Source organism: Trichomycterus rosablanca, chromosome 3 (genome assembly GCF_030014385.1).
Source record: "Trichomycterus rosablanca isolate fTriRos1 chromosome 3, fTriRos1.hap1, whole genome shotgun sequence".
Taxonomy (NCBI): Eukaryota; Metazoa; Chordata; class Actinopteri; order Siluriformes; family Trichomycteridae; genus Trichomycterus; species Trichomycterus rosablanca.
The window spans coordinates 33047421-33069924 of record NC_085990.1 but is presented as its reverse complement, the minus strand read 5'-3'; the positions used below and the strand labels follow the sequence as shown (position 1 = coordinate 33069924).

The window sequence follows — 22504 nt, the reverse complement described above, 5'->3', positions numbered from 1 at the left end:
TCTCCAATGAACATCACAGTTTAAAAGCACCCTAAAATAAACCTCACCAGCCCCCTACTGTTACCTAGTTCCATTTTTATGGGTAAGTTAATACTACATAATGCATGCACGATAATAATAATAATAATATTGTAAATTATATTAGCAATCAGCTGTGTGTTTACATGTGGACATAATTGGTTATGTTTGAGGGGAGAGTGGCCAAGGCCCCACAATTTAAATTTTACCTAAAATAATACTAAAGACATGCTCATTTACAGCATATTTAAGGCACATTATTATTATTATTATTATTATTATTATTATTAAATGACGGCTAGGTTTCCATAAATAGGCCCTTTAAAACAGAGGTTTCGATGATGTTTAGGTGTTCGAACACCTGGGACTATAATAATGTCCATGATTTAGGAATGGGGTGTCCATAAAGCTCATGACAGAAGTCCACATATATTTGGCCATATAGCTCTTTTTTATATTATATACTTATACCTACTTTAAACTTACAATGTAATTTTACTTTGTACACACAAATATGTTAACAAAATGATGAAGGAAAAAATGAACAATTTTATTTAAAATTTTATTGCTACACACACACACACTTCTAATTTTATAATTCATGTGTTTCTGCCATAACAAACTGTGTTTCTGCCACAACAAACTGTTCTAGCATGGTTGTGCCCCTGTGCACCAAGCTCGGTCTATAAAGACATGAAAAAAATACTTGGTTTAAAAAGAAGCTCCAGTGATCTGTACAAAACCCTGACCTCAGCTCCATTTAACAGCTTTGAAATGATCTGGCCAACATCAGTGCCCAGACATATGCTGTTTTAACGGAATGGCACAAATTCCAGAGACATACTGAAAAGTCTTGTGAAAAGAGACTTGGCTGTTGTTATAGCTGAAAAGATCACACAGAGGTCACTCAATTTTAATACCATTTGATAATGAATTGGGATGTCCAAAAAGCTAATGGTCCGGTGTCCAAATTCTTTCGCACTATTATTCAAAAGTTGGTAAGATTTTAAGCAAATTATTTAACCTGTGGTGTTTAAATACTAGGATACTATTTTTTTTTACTATTTATTTTAAAAATAAAAAAATAAAAAAATAATAAAAAAACAAATAATAATAATGTTTAAAGTGGTCAACTGGGTGTGTGCATGTGTGTTGCAGCCTGTAGCACAGATGTAAGAAGATAACTTGACCTGCTTGGATTTCAGTACATATCTTACTCACCTTCATCTTCCTGCTGCAAGTTCATTTAGCAAACTTCCAAGATCATGAGTGTATGAATGTGTGTGTCTGTGTGAATATAAAACCCAGCCGCACCTTTTGGGCTGTTTGCTTTTCTAAATGAATTAAATGGTACAAACGGATGATAAATTGCTTGCTGTGCGCTTCATCTCCTCATACGCATCCCAGAGGACCTCCTCCCAAGCAGCGCAAAAAATGAAAACAGGCGCGCCAGATAATTTACTGACTTTTGCCTCCCAGATACTACTTATATCAGCACAAAACAGCGAAAGATAAGCCTTTACATAGGGTTCCATCCTACTGCTGAAAAACATTACAAAGAGCCATGAAATGAATCTAAAATGAGTCTGCATATTTAAAATGTCAGCCAGTAACTACAAGAAATTATGTGGAATATAAGCGTACTTACAAGCTTAAATAACACAACCAAAGTCATACAGTTCTATATACTTCAAAATACTCTAGTCTTACTAGCTGCGGGAGTGAATCTGATAAGCTGATCTACACTACACTGTATGTACACCCCTTTGGGCATTGGCAGCAATAATTGTACTATTCTGGGAAAGTTTTTCACAAGATTGTGTGTGTTGGTGAGAATATATGCCCATTGAGTCAAAAGAGCTTTGTGAGACCAGAGGGGATGGCCTGATTCACAATTGACATTTCAAATAATCCCAAACACATTACACTGGGTTGAGATCAGGACTCTATGCAGGATACTGGAGTTCATGTAAGCCAAACTCATCAAACCATGCAATAATGGACCTTGATTAGCCTAATAATTGGAAGGGGTGTCCAGATACTTCTGGTCATTTACTTTATGTTGGAGATGCCTATCGCCATCTCTAAGGCAATAATATAAACACCTGGGCAAAAATATAGGTCGAACCCCCCCAAATTCCCTTTAATGGTCCAAATAACAAAGCATTGATGAACAATTAGCAAGAACTAAAAAAGCGCACTTCTGAGAGCATTTTCTGTTGGGAGAGAAGCTTGAAACATGGTGATGGGACGATTCAAATGTCTAATGTAAAACCATTTTAGGACATAATTCAAAATAAGGTAAAGACTGCATGTCATAATATAAACTAGGTGGTAAATCAGCCGCCAAACTACCACAATACAGGCTCAAAAAGGAAAGTGAATGACTGTGTAACATGGTTTGCAACACTGCATGTTTTCTTTACTCTCTGTTGCAAAGGTCGCATAAATTTCTCAAGATGTGCACAAACGTCAAATATTCTTGTTTATGCATGTAACAGCAACAACTTTAATCCTGCTCTTGGTGTAGTGCAGTGAGGTTAATTCCCTTTAACAATTGTGAGAATAGAAATAAAATTATTTGAAACACCAGTGCAGAAACAAATCTCTAACAGTTTTATCTGGCAGCAGTAATAGTCACATATCATATCATACGTGTCAAAAGAGATAAAGCCAGTAAGAGGGAGGGAGTAGTATACATTTACACACTTAATTTATCTTTGATGTGCACCATAAAAATTAGTCACTAATCAACAAAAGCATCATTAAGGGTGCATGGATACTGACATGTAGCAAACATGTAGTGACATGTAGTTATACATGTTTTAAAACCCTGATGAGAAGTGATTACATCCACACACACTCTATAAGCACGTGTAACGATCTCAAAAGGCTCATTTATTTATTGATGAATTTTAATAAAATGCTTTAACAAAACAAAACAGAGCACTCCAGATACTCTGTTAACTTTAAATTTAGCACTTTTATATTTTTTAGTAATTGTAAATTGTAAATAAAGTAGTAATTGGTCGTGACTGAAAGATTGAGCTTCTAGTCCGGATTTAGCTACATCTGATTTTCACCTTTTTGGATGCTCAAAGAAGCTTTAAGGGGAAGAAGATGATGATAATGCAGCGGTGCACTTTTTATAGAACCCTCTCATATAAAAGCATTTTAAGAGCAGAGATGAGAAGTTGCATGTGTCTCATTGCATCTCTGTTTGGCTTTACCTAAGCTAACAGTGATTGTAACTGTGCCATGTAGATGCCACATCTGCTACATCAGGTTGCATTTTTAATTAATCAAATCCGAAGCCTTGTTGTCACAAAGCACTGACTTGATGGGTTTCTACTGACCTGTCAGAGGGCCGCTGACTAATGGCGACAAGTTATCAGTTTTAAAACTACATATTGACTGTTGTCATTGGATACTACTTACACAACCCCACAGCATCGACCCATAAAGCCACAGTGGCAGACAATGCAAAGCAAGTCACAGAAATGCAAAAAAAAAAAAAAAAAAGAATAAATAAAGTGGAATAACAGTAAAAAACAAAATATGGCAACATAAATTCATCTTCTTCTACACACAAAATCTTGGTGATATTAGCTCTGCAAGATACATGTAAAAAAGACAATGCATATATATGAAGTCTATTATGTTTCTGCAGAATCACTGCCTCCTTTCTTACTCTCTCTGCCTAACTGTAACTGCAACTATTCTGCATGTTCCTCTTAATTCTCTTAGTTCTTAATCCAGTGTTAGCAGCATACAAACTCAAGTGGAACTGGATTTAACAATGTATTTATTAGGATTTTAACGTCATGTTTTACACACCTTGATTACATTCATGACAGGACAGGTAGTTACTGGTTACACAAGATTCATCAGTTCACAAGTTTAGTGTCAAACACAGTTATGGACATTTTGAATCTCTAATTCACCTCACTTGAAAGTCTTTAGACTGTGGGACAAAACTGGAGCACCCTGAGGGAACCCACACAGACACACGGAGAACATGCATACTCCACACAGAAAGGACCCAGACCGCCCCACCTGGGGATCAAACCCAGGACCTTCTTGCTGTGAGGCGACAGTGCTACTCACCGAGCCACTTTGCCACCCGGATTTAGCAATAACAGAGAAAAGAAAAGGTGGATAATAAACAATAAAGAAACACACTGTGCCTCATGGCAGGTAAACTATTTTGAGCAGTTCCTACTGTCTAAACTCCACAGAGTGAAAGATATCACTCTCTCTCACTTTGCTTTACTTTTTAACTTTCACTCCTGACTTATCGCAGCAGCTTAGAGAATATGGTCTCTAATGGGAGCAGCCGTCAAGCAGATTGGTGCGCATCAGGGAGCTGAGGGTTTACGCCATGCTCCCCAAATCACATTCAGCCTGGCACCTGTCAGTTTAAAGCTCACTGAGCATGCCCTACTCTGCTCCCCTGGCTGCAGCGTTTTAAGCATCTGCCCCGTCGCATGCCTGTCTAAAAATAAGGTCATTTTAAGGTTTTTAGACTGACATATCAAATAAACCATCAAACATTTATCTCTGTGACTTCCCAAAGTACTGAACTAAATAAAATCCCATAGCCAGGGGCAGATACAGAATGTCAAAAAATGAATTATCCAGAGGACTGAATAGAACTAAACCAAACAAATAATTACTGACAATTTAATTCAAGAAATCAGGGTAAGCAGTTAAGAGTCTAGACATTTTTTCCTACATGTAAACATAAAAACTGTTCTGAATAGAAATCAGTGGACTTGTTTGTTCTAGTTCCTTAGTGCAATGAACTTGATAATTATACTGTGGGACAAAAATGTTACATTTGGTTACTTTTCCAGGCATTGCGGTCTTTGGTTGGCAGTAAGGTTGTTAGAAACTTAGAGCTGACTTTGATGAGAAGTACTCCAACAGGAGTACAACCTGGTCAGGGCCCCAATCCACTGCAGGGCAGCAAATACTTGTACACTGAGGGGCAATTTGGAGTATCTAATCCAAATACATGTTCTTTTTTAATTTGTTTAGTGCTAAATGTTTAAGAGTATTTTGATATATAAAACACCCCCTGTATAATTTAGATGCTTCTCAGTAACCTAACTTCCTCCTTAGTATCCAATTAAACTTCTAGAACAATCTTTCTACATAGTGCATTCACCTCTTATTTAGCAAAAGCGCCAATAAAAACATAAAAAAGTCATAAACACAGACAAAGCGCTGTGGTTATCCCATGATGCAGCAGTAAATCTGTAGTTTGTATGCAGTCTGTGTTTACTGGTCTTCACCACTGCTACCACACACTTTTACAAGCCCAAGCCAATTCTCTCTGCTCTCCAGCAATACTGACCTTCTGATTGAGACTTATACGGCCGGATGGACCTGACTCAGTATCTCACTTATAACTCAGCTTTATTTGTACAGCTGCAGCCTGGTTGCTGCAGACTTGTTTTCTGTGTTTTTACTAATCGGCACGCTGGACGCCAGACGTGGGGGCTGCAGCTCCTCAACACAATCTGTGGTTAATGGAGCTGGAAACATTTTTGGCAAAGTGAAAAGAGGCTTCTATTGATTTTAGAGCTACATGCTGTGCCGAGGGAGTAAGATAAAGAAGAAAACACCCCCCCCCCCCCCCCAACACACACACACACACACAGAGTAATGACTGGCTATATATGAGCTGTTAACAGGGTGGCAAAATATGTGACCTTAAAAAAGCTGATTGAATTTAAAGTCACTAACCCATGAGCACTTAAGTGCATATGACTTGATCTGGTATTATATGACTTTAAAAAATGCACTTGCTTGGCTTTAGCCAAAACTAATATGCATTACTCTGAAATGCATATCCAAAAATAATTATGGCACCATATAGATTTTCATTACCAGCTAAGCAATAACGTGCCTGTCCAAAACTAATGAATGCCCTTTGATCCTCATTTTCCTTGCAAGAGAATCTGAATGTTTTTTCTAAACTAATCAAAGTAGCCTCTCAACTTTCTTATTCACTCTAACAAGCTGTTTCTATAAACCATTGTTGATAGAACATTGTGGCACTTACAGTAACTTCACACAGAATCAAGCAAGCATGTTTATGTAGAGTATCCATTTAGCTTTGTTTTAGGGTATTTTTCTAATGCAGCTTAAAAAAATAAATAAATTAAAAATACTTTGTCTAGAGACTGTCTTTGCAGTGAAGTAAGCACTAAGCTTTTTATTTCTATAATCAAGCACACTGTGAATTATCAGTAATAACATGGTGAAACTACATTAAGGTAGCTTTGTTACACCTTGCTTTGATCGAAATCCAATTTATTTATTTACTTATTAGGATTTTAATGTCATGTTTTACGCACTTTGGTTACATTCATGACAGAAACTGTAGTTATTCGTTACACAAGGTTAATCAGTTCACAAGTTTAATGTCAATCACAGTCATGGGCAATTTTGCATCTCCAATTTACCTCAATTGCATGTCTTTTGACTGTGGGAGGAAATTGGAGCTCCCAGGCGAAACTCAAGCAGACACGGGAAGAACATGCAAACTCCACACAGAAAGGACCCGGAACGCCCCACCTGGGGATCAAACACAGGACCTTCAAAATCCAAATTGGACATAATACATAATTTGTATTAGTAAAGTGCCAGACATGCTTTGCTGCAGAACATGCCAACTACCAGTCTATAAAAAAACAATATAAACTCAGTACACCTGATGTTGCCCCTCTATTTTTTTTTTGGAAGTTTTCTTTTTTAAACAAATAAATAATAATAATAAAAAATAAATAAATAATTTCACCTAACTAATAATATCCAAAAGTTGTTTATTCAAAGCCTACACTTGTTCCACTTTTGTGCAATGCTTCGAGAATAAACAGGTGTCAACTTTTAACACTTACATTTGTGCATTGCAGTGGTTTAATACGGAAAGGCAAGAAAGACTCGTGGTTTGAGGCTGTTTTGTACTGCTTGAGTCTGGCAGCATGAAATTTCCATTAGTTTTCCTTTACAAACACAAACTTGTTTGCTTTTATTCAGCAAGGTACCCGAGCTGATTGAGGCACTGAATGACTTAAATGCATTCAGATTGCAGACAAAATGCATTATGGCATTTCTGTAGACTCCAGACCTTAGAGCTGAATAAAAATGAAAGCACACAATTAATTAATTTCAGCCACAACAACAAACATAAAAGCAAATCACCATTCACACCATCATCCTATAAATTGAAATGTGAAACAGTAAAGTCTAAGCTAAGAGTTTGTCACTTTATTTTCTTTTTTCCCCTCAGAGTTAGCAATATAACCTGCCCTCTGGTCCTGTCACACTTTTTTCTTATAAGCACAAACACATTAAAATTATGAAAATTCAGACCAATTTATTTATTATAATCTTTTGAAATCCACAGAAAAGCATTATAGAAATCCTTCAGCTTGCACAGCCATCAATGGATTAAAGACAAAACATGTTTTTTCTGTGAATGTTTTACAGACGCTCTTTAGGGTATTTCACAAGAAAAAACACATTTTCTACACATGCTCCTTACAAAGACTGAAAAAACTGAAAATTAAACCCAGGCTTCCACAACCCAGGTTGCTGAGCAGCACTTACTTTGTTATTATTACTTTTACTACTATTATTATTACCTTATTTATTTTTTTATGTGGACTATATAGACGAAAGTGTTGCAACACCCCTTCTGTTTTTAATGTGTTGCAGCCACAACAATTGCTAACAGGTGTAATCAATTATCTAAAGAAATGCCTCCAACTTTGCAGCAACAGCTGGAAGATCCTTTACTGTTCTAGCATTACTACTGTTCTAGGAATACAGGACTATAAAGACATTAAAGAAAGAAAAAAAGAAAGCCCAAAATACAACCTACTGAACAGCTTTGGCACAAATTCCCACATACATACTTTAAAGTCTTGTGAGGAGCCTTCACAATTCACAAAAAAAAAAAAAGAAACACAGAAGTGGCTGTTATAGCTGAAATGATCACTTAGAGGTCACTCTGTTTTAACACTATTTATTTTTGAAATGGGATGTCCAACTAGCTCATGATCAGATGTCCAAATACTTTCGGCAATATAGTGTATATAATTATTATTATTATTATTATTATTATTATTATTATTATTGTTGTTGTTGTTGTTATTCTTGTCAATTTGCCATTGTCATTTTTGACTTCACTGCACCAGCACATTCTGGAGTATTTGATACTCTACTTCCCAAATATAAGGAATCTACCTGTTCCAATCTTCTACCTTTTACCTTTCATGATCCCCAACACTTTTTTGAGTGTTCGTCCATTCTTCTGTTGATGTGACAAATAATACTATATCATCAGCATGTCAGAGATTTCTAATGGTTTTTCCAATTCTGAATCCTCTGGAAAATCCTTGAAGCACCTTTTCTAACTTGTTTTCAAAGATGGTGAGACATTATATCCTTGTCAGACTCCCTTTCTTACTCTAAACCACACTATGTGGTAGATGGTCCTGACAGCAGCATGGTGTTGGCTTTACAAATTCCTCAGTAGTTGGACCAGGTGTGAGGAGAAACCCATCTCAAGCATGGTTGTCCAGAATTGGTCATGCTCTGTCATGTCAAATGACTTTGTGAAATCAATGAAACACAAATAAAGCGCCTGGTTCCTTTACTCTAGCAATGAAGTACCACTTCAAAAATAAGATACAAAAAGAAATCCAAATGGGTTAAAGAGTTTTGAAAATAAAATAAAGACATGAAGTAATAGTGCATGTCTTCGTGAGGAGGCTCTGTAATGCAATATGTGCATGTTCAAGTCTTACTTTAAAAAGTAAGTCGAGAGTGTCTGAACTGTTGTGTAATCACAGCTGGTGAAGTTATTTCACATAACACCTTTTTTATTGTCTTTGGCATTTATTTAAAGCATCCAACATGTTTGTTTCACCCAGCCTGAAATTCAGAGCAGGTATGAACATATTTAATAAGCTATCATAGCCAGTGCATGCTAAGATTATTGTTTAAACGGTTAAAATCAGTGGGAAAGGCAAAATAAATGCCACTAATATATAACAGAATAACTATAATGCCATATACAGAATAACTACAATGCCATATAACTGCCAGTTATGAGACAATACAGTGACAGACCTTGTTCCCAAATAGTGGCAAATCTATCAAGAGCCATTATGAGACTTCTATTCCCAAAGCCATTGCAGACAGGCAGTATCTGGCATGGTGGTGCAGCTGCAGGGGTTAAGCAACGATCGTTAGCGTCTCCCTGCTATCCCCTGAGATATCGACATCCAGATTAAGCAGGTTATCGAGTGGCTGCTTAGTGTCAGAGAGTCATATGGATGCTGAGGTCACTCCACAAGGGACCGCTCTACACCCAGAGGCAGGGGCATCTCGCAGCATGCCAACTCCTAATCCTCTCCCAGTGCAGACTGTGAAAGGTCAGGCACTGCAAGTGGCAGGTGTCAATCAATCAGTCAATTTGATTAACCTGAATGAGTTCATTATCAGTCTCAAAAACAAGACCACTGAGAGTTATTCAAGCTAAGGTGCTGAAACTTTTTCCACTTGTGCTGATTCTAAATTAAATCAAACTAAATTAAGCCAGCTGAAAAACACAGATAGTGAAATGGGTAAACTGAAGTGAGCTAAAGCTTTAATAAAATAGGCATTAAGATGTGGTGCATCAAGTTGAGAGAAATTGAGAGAAATATAATTATATAAGCAACAGAAGACTGTTGAATTTGCTTCAAAAACAAGTAAAATGCATTTTTAAGCAAACAGTAAAGCCTGGGGTAAATTAAAAACTTGTCTTGTGGAGATCTCTAAAAACAATGAAATAAAAATTAATTAAAAGTAAACGATTGTTAGGAATCAAATGGTTTCAAATGTGTTAGCCAATCAAACACTAAAAGTGGCAATAATTAGGTGTCCAAAACTGCACTCTTGCATACATTTATCAACGCAAGATTGCAAATTGCAAATAATTTTAGTTCTTACCATCTACCGTACATGATATTGTGAAAAGATTCAGGGAAGATCTCAGTCCGTTTAGGGTAAAGCCAGAAGCCACTGTTAAATATGCATGACCTTAGCATTAACAGACAGCATTGCATGAGAAACAGTCACGCTACTGAGATAAATATAGCCACATGGGCTCGAGAGTACTTAACAGAAGCAGACAAAAAAAGGGGCCTTCCAGTATGTTAGCAAAAACAGGTTAAAAGCCAACATCTGTCAAGATATGGGGGTGCATATTTGGCCATGTTACGGGTAACTTTATCTTTGTGATGGTACCATTAACATATATGGATTTTAGAGAGAAATATTCTGCCGGTTAAAGCTATGTCTCTTACTGGGAAGTCCATGGTTATTTATAAGCGAGACAATACCAGACCTCATTCTGCATGCACTACAAAATTCCATTTCAACAATTAGTGTCCTCGGTTCCCAAACCTTTAAAAAGTCTCATTAATAGGAAAGGTGATGTAACAGTGTTAAACTTGCCTTGGTAAGAAGATAAGCTAGATTATGTCGGTAGATTTATGTAGATTATGTTATGCATTGTAAACCTCTCAGAAAAACTACACTGAATGTTAAATATATATGCTTTATCAGCAATTCACTTCCATGTTCAAAGAAAAAAAGACATATTCCAGACATATTTAATTTTCCTATTATGACATCATATCTGGATCCATGAGACCTAAAAACAAGTACAATGCAATTTCAGACTGAGATCACACAGCAGTGCAAAGTTAAACCTGCACATGTTATTTATAATAGAAGGGAAATCATCCATACCATTTGGCTTTAACACTGGTCCTTTTACATGTGTCTGTCCTTCCAAGCTGCTCTTACACAGGGGTAAACAATTTTACACCTATGACATTACTGATAATTTGCCTCGACTGCCACCGGAACAAAAATGATTACTGTATTTGTGTTCTGTGTTTTAGGCCAAAGCAGAGCTGGAGTCGCACTAGAGGACAGGTTCACTTTCAAATTCACAATCACAGAAGAGCCAGGAGGAAATGAATGCAGAAACTATAAATAGAAGTGTTATAACCCTTTCATATAAAAAGTAGTTTTTTTTACTGTGGAGGTACTGATCAGTTTTGTTTATGAGTGCTTACTCCAGTGGAAATTAATTTTAGCCAGTGATCTGAATCGCAAAAGCCAAAATTCCACATGATAAAAGCTATGTTTAAATACAAGTATATGTTCTCTGCCAACCAAATGGATTAATTATAATTTTCACCAAAATTTTAACTCATTTGAAAGCCACATCCATCAAATTTAAACTGCTGCCTGAAAGTTAGGACGAGCAAAAACAATAGCAACACAGCCCCCATTCTGCATAGAGAGAATCAGTATTGCTCCTACCTTTCTACAATAGAGGCAGGCCCTCCATTGCGAGGCTTGTTGACCTGGGCGTACAGGCTCTCCACGGCTGGATCTCTCGGACTGTAAGGCCTTTGCTCCTGATTCAAGCTCTGGCTGCTGTCCATAGATGAGTCGAGTGAGCCGATCCCTGCGTAGGTGTGCTCCTCATCAGAGCTGAAGGCCTGGGTCACATCATGAATCTCGGCGTAGTCTCTCTCTCTGGCCTGCCGCTCCCGTAGCTCTCTGGTCTTGGCCTGGATTCTACAAGACACAGCACAGTGCATCATGCTATTGAAATGTTTGACCTGTAATTACAGAAGTAAAGCGAAGGGATATGCAATTATTAATAATGATTGAATAGAACAATTTTACTTGACAGGCTTACTGGCTTGCTTGCTCTACTAAAAAAAAATAGAGCAAGACTGGTCAGATAAGTAGCCAACCAATGGCTGTATTTGAAAATCCATACTTATATACTGTACACTTTACGAGATACACATAGGTCCATTCACTGATTAATTTAAGCTTCACCTAGCATTTAGATAAACTTTATGTACAGATAGTTACTAACTGTAGCTATGTATCTGTTGTTTTTTTGCACTTTTTTGTCACCCTACTGTACCCCATTTATAAACCCTAAGGAATCTCCATAAGACTCCCAATGACCAGATGATGTTTGGGTGGTTGAAAATTCTCAGCACTTTAATGACACTAACATGACAACATGGTAGAATGTGTTGTTCTGGTATGAGTGTATCAGGTGTCGCATGGTTTGGGTTTTTAAAATACTGTATGAACATCTTTATTGCATTTTAGGCATTTAGCAGATTTCTTTTCAATTGTGACCATATTTGTACCAAGAAACTGAGGTTTAAGGGTCATGCTAAAGGGCCCAACAATGGAAACTTGGCACTGGTGGGGCTTGAACAAGCAAACCTTCCAATTAGTATTAGTATATACTTTAATTGCTGAGCTATTACTGCCTCTTTCGGAACACCTATCCTGCTAGCACTCCTTAAAGGTGTACAGTTTAAGACTAAAGCTATTTTTTATGTACCTGTGTTAATCCTTTGCTAGTCTTATCTCATAGGACAGTTTTGAAGAACGAAATGCTGTTGACTAAATTTTTCTCAGCATTGACATTAAGGTGTTTGAAAATCCCAACAGTACTGCTGCAACTAAACATCCTCTGATCAGAGGATGGTCAGATTCCTTTTGATTAATGAATAGAGTACAGGAGGGTGACCGAGCAGTGACATACAAAGAAGTGAACAGAGCTACACTTACAGAGCATCATACACACACTCGGGCAGTTTAGAGAAGCCCATCCCCTACTTTTTTTTTTTTGGTAAGATTAAGGGCAAAGAACAAAGCATATAGATCTGGGGAAAGCATGTCGACTAAATGAATTATTGTATAAATAATTTTTAAAATTAAACTTTAAAAATATAAAACGGCTTTGTTTCACAGCTTTCACAACCTTGAGTAATCAAATTCATTATTGGCCAAGAGGAATACGTTTTAGAAGGTTAAATTCCACCAGTCTATAAATCAACATAAAGCTGAAAATGTGCCAAACACAAAGTCCATTCATATAAGATAAAGAAGTTTTGGCATATGATAAACTGTTTTGGGTCAGGTATCCCTGCTGTGTTGGTGTTTGCCAAAGTTCAGAGCTCCAACTGAGTTAATAGGCTCCTCAGACACCACCCTCCTTTTCCTGTGTTTACCTTGGACCTCTTGCCTGTCACGACAGTGTGCTCGATAGAACCCTAAGAAGAAATTCTTTTAAAAACCTCCAGTGGGAGTACATTTCAATCATCTTTGTGCAGAGGTTAAGCCCTCTCTCCTGAGAGAGTGCCTCTCCTGCTGCTTCCTCTCAAAAAGCTGAATCAGAACAGGTCTGTTCTGGCTGACATGGTACAGAGCTGCTAAAACTGCCAGTGGGAGATCTTCCGCTGAGGAGTGGAGCAATACGTCCTGTAGGCGTCTTCCCAAATGGCTGGAGAACTGGAGACTCTCTGATCTTCCTCCAGCTGCCCTTTATCTTTAACTCACTTTGGCTCCCACACTGACATTCTCTTTCTGTCTTATTTTACTTTTGCATTAAGAGGTTTAAGGGTTTGGTCATGAGTGCTGGCGTAGTGATGTGAACAAGGGCATTTCTAAGTATCCAAGGGTGTATATAAGATGGCAAACAGAGAATAGGAATTTTTCAGAACAGGAAGAGAATAAGGATGTCAGGCAAGCTCTTGCAAACAGAAGAAAGCCCCCTATAGGCTAACCCCTGCCAAGAAATTCCTGCCTGACTTATAAGAATAAAATGAGCTTTGACACCGCATCCGGTTCTACTTCAGTTCCTCAAACCAAATTACATAGCTAACAGTGCCTCATTTCACCAGCACTTCAGGTTGTAAACGACCTCTGCCCTGTGCCAGCTGTCCGTCACAACTTTGACTGACAGTTGTGAAGTGCTGTTTAGGAGTCAAGAGTTCCTAGGGAAAAATGAGATGTTTCCACACTTTCTCATAAGAGCAATCTAATTTCACAACAATGAACATTCCCTCTCTGTGACAGCTTAACATGATTACAATGCCATTTACTGTAGCTTCATTTCGTTTCCTTTCTCGCCTGCACAAATCTAATTCTGGGGCAGACTGTGTGAGAACTGTGTACATATCTATGTCATGTGCAGTTAATAGTCTAGCGGTAATGGGAAAAACGGCTGGGGTTTGTAGAACCAATAACCCCACTGTACTCTAACTCTTCCCACTTTGCACCAACATGCATTTCTCTTCATAATGCTGTGAACTCTCTGAGGGACCTTAATTTTTTAACATTGCTGTTTTAAAATTGCTGTTTTAATATCAGGAACACAGCATGGTAAATATGTCTATGATCTTTGCTTAGAAACTGATGTCACTTTACCATCCAGAAAAGACCTGCTCCATGTCATGACAGGTTTTATAAAAACTAATAGCAAAACAATGCCCCGGGCACACTGCAAATAATGCCAAGATACAATCAGCAGCAGCAATGTGTGTCTGAATGAGATAATGTCAGATGTGATTGAAAGTACCAGGCTGTACCTGACCCTGCAATAACTCAGCAAAATGTATTTATCCCACAATTAATGGGATAACGGAAGAAGAGAGCAGTCATAACCGCTACACAAAAGTGTAAAAAAAAAGTTAAACTGGCTCATACATTCATCTAGTCTGGTAGTTTTCAACACATATTGTGGCCAGATCTTGGCCAAATGTCACACACATTTATAGCAAAAGTGACACCTGACTAAAAAACTGAATGACCAGCCAGAGGCCAAGCTCAGACCCTAAAAGTTCATTCCCTGAGCCCAATAAAGCTAAGTGCGTTAGAAAAAGTGGACCCAACTACTGACAAAACCACACAGTGACACACTCAAACTCAACCAAACCACAAACAATGAACTAAAACAACCTTGAAAAGATGCTGCTCCAAAGTGGAAGCTGCAAACAAAACCACAAACAAATCTGTTGGGCTTTAGCTCACTGATACTTGCTTTAAAGTGTGTGTGTATGAGTGTGTCAGCATGTCCAGTCCAGACCAGCCTGCTAAGAGTTGACCGTCACTTGTTTACTTCATTACACAATTAATGGCCCATTGTGCTGTGCGCTCAAAGGAGAGAATGGGCTAAAGTGAACATGATTACTGCTCTGTCAATTCCTCTCTCAATTTCTAAAGGCTGCTGGCACTCCTGGTGTTTCACATGGCATCAGTCCAGAATCATTACCCACCCACATTCAGTGATCATTAATGCCAAGTGCTATGGATTAATTAATCAATAAATGTATAAATCAATCAATCAATAAAAGCTTTTTTGTTTGTACATCTAAGAAGGTAGAAGTATGTATGTATGAGTGTGGAGGTGTGGACAGTTATGAGATGTTTTTATTAGCTTGCATCTGTACCAAGTGTTCTTTTCACAACTGCAGCAGGTAGATATGCACAATGCTGCCAAAGTGTTTCTAGGTAACAACCAATACAAAAAATAGAGAAAACACTTAATGGTGTGGACTTCATCTCCCCAGACAGTCTGCATATGCACAAGATGTCCTACATGTTCATAACACCTCATTAAGAGCTGTCGAGCCATATATAAATAGTTTTTATATCACTTTCTTATCAAAAGACTGTCAGATAGGCATGTAATCAGAACAAATACTTTTCTTCTGCCAAAAGCCCACAAATTGCCCTATAATTTGGAATGTTTTTGTTTTGAGAAATAACACATTCAACCTGCCTAAAAAAGGATAAAGTATTATCTGTGATATAATTCAGTTTAAATTACCACAGGAAATTCCAAGGCATAACATATACCACAGAACACAGTCATGACAGTCATCAGCAAGTGGATTATAACATGGCACAAAAGTGAAAGAGAATAACAAAGAATGGACGCCCATCCAAAACTGATAAAAAGACAAACAGAAAGCTGGTCTGGGTGACTGCCAAAAGGCCTTCACAAACATTAAAGGAGCTGCAGGAATTCAGGGCAAGTACTGGTGGTGTACTACATATGACAACAATCTCCCATATTCTTCATATGTTTAAGCTGTGGAGTGGCAAGAAAAACATCCAAGCCCGACTAAACTTTGCAAACTTAGACCATAAGAAAATGTCTTATGGTCTAATGACAACAAGGTTGAACTTTTTGCCATAATTCCAAAAAGTATGTTTGGTGCAAAAACAACACATCACCAAAAGAACACCATACAGCATAGTGGTGGCAGCTTTTAATGCTTTTATCTATTAAAAAAGCATGACCATCTTAGTCATCTTGAGAAATGATTCATCTTGGTCGTTTTACATCACAAAAGTCTGGCATTGTAACAGGGTGTGTAGACTTTTTATATGCTTTCCCACTTTGGTTAAAGAAAAGATTTCCAATGTTTTTACTGATCAACTTCATTGTGGTGTGTAAATATTAACACATTCAGAATTTGATGCCTGTGACACACTCCAAAAAGTTGGGACAGAGGCAAAATATGAGTAAAAAGTTTGATAGAATATTAAAATTACAGTGTTTTGAAAAATTCCACAATTAGCAGGTGAATTGGAAACTGGTAAAGGAATCTTCATTGGGTATAAAAAGAGGATCCACCAAAGGCTCAGTCTGTACAAGCAATGACATCATGGCTCACCACTTTGTTTTAAACTTCTTAAGAGAACGGTTAGTAAGTTCAAAAAGAACATTTCTCAATAAAAATACAGTAGAATACCATCTACTTTACATAACATTGTGGAAATATTCAGGGAATCTGGAGAAATCTCAGTTCATGTAGAGTAAGACTAGAAACACAACCGCACTGCAACAGCATGGCTTTATAGACAAAGACTGCTTGTGCTTGACTGGTCTGTCTGCAGTCCAGATCTGTCTCTTATCAAGCAAAAATGAAGAAAAAAAATCACTTGCAAAACTACAACAATTAGTGTCCTCAGTTCCCAAAACATTGTGCCAAACCCCATTTCCAGAAAAGTTGGGACGTTTAAACACAAACTATTTAAACTAGTCAATTGACCCATCAGATAGTGTTAACACTCCTGTGACTGTAATTTCCTTACTGGGAAACATCTGTAGAATGCAAAAGTCCTAACAATCACATTTAGCCACAGGCCAACTATGAATATAATTACAAGCGCAATCAGCTTCACAATCAGTCTGTGTCATCTGCCTTTGAACTCTGCATGCTAATTAGTCCAGTCCGACAGCAAAGTGTTACAAAAGGCTCCCGAGCATAATGAGCTAATTATTTTGTAACACAATTATTGCCGTAGTACGAAGGGAAGAGATTGGAAATGATGATTAACATGCATTAAAGCATTAAATGAAGTTTGGAAATACACGAGTAGTTGTGGGCATACTTTAAAACATACACAAATGCAGCAGCTACAATCTAAAGTGCGGCTCTTGAACGAAGTCTTGCAGACCACTGAGTGCACAAAGTTAATTACATTTCTTAATCAATTGTTTTGAATAGTTTTAGAGCAAAACCGCATGATCACTTTCAAGTTTCAGCCGAACTCACAGAATGGCCAAAATTCTGTGAGGTTGACATCAGAGATTGCTGTGTAGTTGGATGTGATGTGAGAAAATTGCCAATACAAGAGGAAGCTAGGCCATTCAGGGCTTTGAAAAAAACCCAACAAAAGCACTTTAAACTGTATCCAGTTCTGAATTGGTAGCCAGTGAAAAGAACAATGAACTGTGGTAATATGGTCTCTTTTCTTGGTGGCGGTAGGTAACATAGCTGCATCATTCTATATTAACTCTAAATGTTGCAATAGAAAGTGGTTTATCCCAGTGAATGTGTTACAGCAGTCAATTCTAATAGAAATAAATGAATGAACTTCTTACCACAAAGTTGACTTGTCAATCAAACCTGAAGTCCGTCAAAGACAACACCAAGATTTTTTTTTTTTACTAAAGATTAGACACTTGAGGACAAGTGACCAAGATTAATGAATATGCTATGAATGAGATGAAAAGCACCACAAAGAATAATCTCTGACGCCATTCAGCTGACATCATAAAGTCCCCATGACAATTATCGAAAGACATTAAAAAGTCTTTGTCGTTGGGTCTAAGAGGGAAGTAAAGCTCTGTCATTAGCATACCAATTAAATGAAAAAAATGGTAACCCCTGTTGATAATGAACCATGAGTTCACCAGTACTAAAAAAATAAACGCTGCTCTTAGAGTGTTGATTCTATTTGAGTCAGAGCACATTTACAATTTTCCCCATAGATCTATATAATTCAATCACTTAGATGTGGTTAAAATCCCAAAACTGTTTACAGGTATAGGTAAACTTTTGTCTTTTACTTTTCATGCTAAATAGCCACTGGTAGCGCACTTCTTTGCTATGTTAGCAGAATTGTATGTGGTTTGGAACATAGCCATTTCCCCCCAGCACCACAGGATAAACTTGTCAAATACCACAAATGCCAAATACCATGAATGTAACTGTACTTTGTCAGATTTGCTTAACATGACGATACAGATCTAAGCTTGGGCATGAATGCCAACATGGTTTATAAGCAGTTGGCATCAAAATATATTAGTGCTTTATAGCTTATAGTCCTGTAAAGCTGTGCTGGATATTTGCATTTGTTTAATGTCTGTGTGAAGCTTGGCATATCTGCTGCATTTCTGTGTGGCTTTCCTTTAAGTACTCTAGTCTTTCCTTTAAGAGTACACTAGAGTAATTATGATGTCTGGCCAGCCAATAGCACCACAGGGGATACGAACCCTGGATCCCAACGGTAGTGGGCTGGCATAATTCACTGCTTTGCAACCCAGGTGTCCTGTACACAGTATGAGCAGATCATTTCCATTTATTACATTCAGATGTTTCAATTCATTTTCTCTAACCACCATGAGTGTGTGTCTATGTGCTTAACATGTCACCTGACTCTAGTGGCCTACACAGAGCCCTGATCTCAACCCCAATGTACTCATTTAGGATTAATTGTATTGGCAGTGGCAAGTCTAGCTTTTTTTTTTAGGCACCAGCCGAATAGGCACCAGTTCTCTCAGATACACAAGTCTTTCTGCTCTCTCAAAGGAGTGGAGGCTGTTACAGCAAAAAAGTGGGGGACTTCATATGGTTTTGTAATAGGATGTTGAACAAACTCATGGTACAGTGTCTACATACTTGTTACTATATAAAGTATAATATAACATAATAATGTTAATCTTTATTGTGCAATTTTACATGACAGCGTTTCTATTTCTGTAAGACATGCCAATGCACCATCTAGTGTACTCCCCCTGTCTAAAAAAGCCTGAACTGTTTCCTCCTAAATGCCCTCATGTGTGCGGGGGTGAATTTTAGAGTGTAATTTCCTGTGGTCTGTTGGCGCCCTGCGGACCAGTGTTAACAACTACCCTGATGCTGGTATTTTTTAACAAGTGCAAAGATGTTGTGTTGTCTCTAGGTCATTATATTATTTTCTTGCGCATTAAAACATACCAAACAATTCACTATTCTTTATGGTTTAAAACTGAAGACCTACTCGAATGTTCCTCCCAAAGGCATAAATTGAATAAATATTTGGCTGCTTCCTCAAGCCTTCAATAAGCAGTCTATAGTGGTAGTTGTGGGGGCTGAACACACATTTATGTGGTCCTCCAGGTGCTGTGTGGGCCATTAGGGCAAAAGGATGTTGCTAGTTATGATAGTGGTGCTAGCTGAAGAGGGATTGGGGCGTCCCAGACTGGCTCCACTCAAAAAAAGTCCAAACAAACATGAGGAAGCTTGAAGGGCAAAAAAGCCGGAGATGGAGGAGTGTTAGCTATAGATTAGCAGACCAGTGGAGCTGAGCTGATAAAAGAGCAGCTAATCTGCTACAGGAAATGACATGTTTACTGTGTCGAACTCTGCTCACTGGTCAGTACTGAACATATGCTGCCATGTGTACTGCACTATAAAATCGCATTCTGAGCACAGGAGATGGATGTATGGAAATTGTGTGCATTGTTGTTTGCTTCCTGCCCCGCCTGGGTGGCTTCAAAACCCAAGAGATTGTGCCTGGCATACTTTTCCTTCCTGCAGGCCCTGAGTAGAGCCATGCTACGGTGGTCCCCTCAATCAACGCAAAAAATACTAAAAAGGGGGTTTACGAACATCCACAGGCATAAACAAAGCCTTCAGTGGAGTTGCTGTGCTCCTGATGAGGCATGGAAAGGCTGGCGGCTGGAGGACCGGTTGAGGACTGTGGGCAGCAGCTGCTTACAATTTACTCGATTGTGGCAAAACAAATGCTACTGATGTCGACACTCAATCATCCTGAGCCCAAATCAAGGCTAATAGCGCTCCGCTTTAAAAGTTTAGGTTTTTTTCTGTTTCTTGTTTTTATTTTTATGCTCTCTCAACACCTGTCATCCATATGGTTTTAACAGGGGATTTACGGAGCTTAATCCTTTTATTTATAAATATGGCTGAGTAGGCTGGTTTTTAAAGACAAAGGGGTTTTATGAACATCAGAAGTCAGGTATACTTAAATGGTGCATTGGCGTGTCTTAAAATAGAAACACTATAATGTAGGATTGCACAATAAAGATTACCATTACTATCTGATTATTTACTCTATATAGTCAAAAGTATGTAGACACTGTACCATGAGTTTGTACAACATCCTATTACAAAACCATGGCGATTAATATGAAGTCCCCCACTTTGTGGCTGTAACAGCCTCCACTCCTTTGGGAAAGTGCTTTTCACAAGACTTTGGTGTATCTATAAAGGCCAGGCTTGCCACTGACAATACAATTTATCCCAAATGAGTACAGTGGGGTTGAGATCAGGGCTCTGTATAGGCCACTAGAGTCACATGACATGTCAAGGTATGTCTTTGTGAACCTTGCTTTGCACAGACACACAGTCATGGTGGTTTGAGAAAATGAATTAAACCATCTGAATGTAATAACTGGAAATAATGTGCACATACTATGGGACAAAGTGTATTTGTATGAAATAGCTTTTACCTCTTTTCTAAATAATACACTTTAAAAAGTGCTATTTGCCTTGTCTCGCCACAGAAAAATGTATAAAATAATAAAAAAGATAATACATATATGTATTTGTACTGTACATTTCACTAACATAAACGCTGTACATTGTTACAATAATATGTTCCAAGTACAAGACGCTTGGGTAAAGCAGTAATTCCATGTGGTGCTATCGGCTGGTCGGACATCTATATACAGGGATAATTGGCAGACATGATGGCCGAGGCCCCGCAGATGGATTGGCATTTTCTCCAAGATGTGTTACTGCATTGTGCCCAGTGGTTCTGTAAAAATTATTATACACATATTACACGATATTTCCACCCCCTACAATTTTTGCCTTTTTTTGGGGAGGGGGGGTACACCAACCATACTGCTCTGTGTATGTTGTCATAATGATCTGCTACCAACATAACTAGCCCACTGTGTCCAAATTCAGCCAGTTTTATCTCCTCTTCAGCCTTTGTGTGTTCGGAAACGACAAAGCAATTCTCAGGGTGAGTTAGGATCTAGTCAGACTAGACACATGGACACAGAGCTTGCAAATTAATGCTTTGAATCAGTACAAAAATAAATGTAATGTGGGCAAATTAACTAAATGGTAATCACAGCTGATCACTGCGGATGCATTCAAATAACCAAAAACTATGATTATAATTTAAAATATTTTTATTAGCCCATCCCTTCTACAATTTATATCTCTGGTTTATGAGAATAAATCCAGCCAACTTTCTCCCTGAGTCACTAAAAGCTGCTGTCAAAACATCAGCTCAGATTAACGATCAGTCATGTCAGGAGAGCTGAATTGGGCTCCGGCCAATGCCATTTCCACTCATTGTGCTCATCCTCCTCTTCCTGGAATCCAGAGGCTTCTTTAAAATTGCTGACTGCCTCCCCTCGGCTCCATCAACACCTGATCCATAATTTCATAAGCTTGTAGAAATAGCCTTGTCTCTGTGGCTTGGGTAATCAATCGTCTCGCCTTGGGTTCACATGCAGACATGTACACTCAAACAGTGCAAGTCTGTCCAAACTGTGTTTTTATGTCTACAAACACTTTTAAAACATATTTGTGTTTGAATGCCAGTGCTGTCAATCTCACTGGAGCTTATATATTGATGTAAACATATACTGATTTATTTTAAGAGCAATTTCCAGACTTCACAACAACGTATATAAGTATGCCTCTTAGAAAGAATGACAAATAATTGATTGACACTTCTCATTTTCTTGGTGGTTTTAGCTTTGGCCTGCATAAAAGATACTTAGAATTACTGGAAAGCTCATTTGCTATTTCTATGATTGAAAACAGCATTGGTGAATATCTGGGCTGCAGGCCAGAGCTCAAATCCCAGTGCCCATACTGGATAGAGGCACAAGAATGGCAGGTTCCACTGATAATGGGCTCCAGATGTTCCATTGAGGAGATGGGCCTCATTGTCACTGCAGAGCCGAAGTGTCCTCTTCAAGGAGGCCGGCACGGGCCCTATTGTTGCAATTCAATTACTCTCCATTAGCAAAAGTGGCTTGATAACT

The 22504-nt window shown here is 38.1% G+C and overlaps 1 protein-coding gene across 1 annotated transcript in view; it reads right to left on the bottom strand.

The window, feature by feature from the left end:
* pard3aa (par-3 family cell polarity regulator alpha, a) overlaps positions 1-22504 on the bottom strand; it is a 537783-nt gene that overhangs the window by 89436 nt on the left and 425843 nt on the right. The window contains exon 21 of the mRNA XM_062991183.1: positions 11416-11676. Within this exon, the coding sequence (XP_062847253.1) occupies positions 11416-11676 (261 nt within the window). The remainder of the gene's footprint in view (positions 1-11415; positions 11677-22504) is intronic.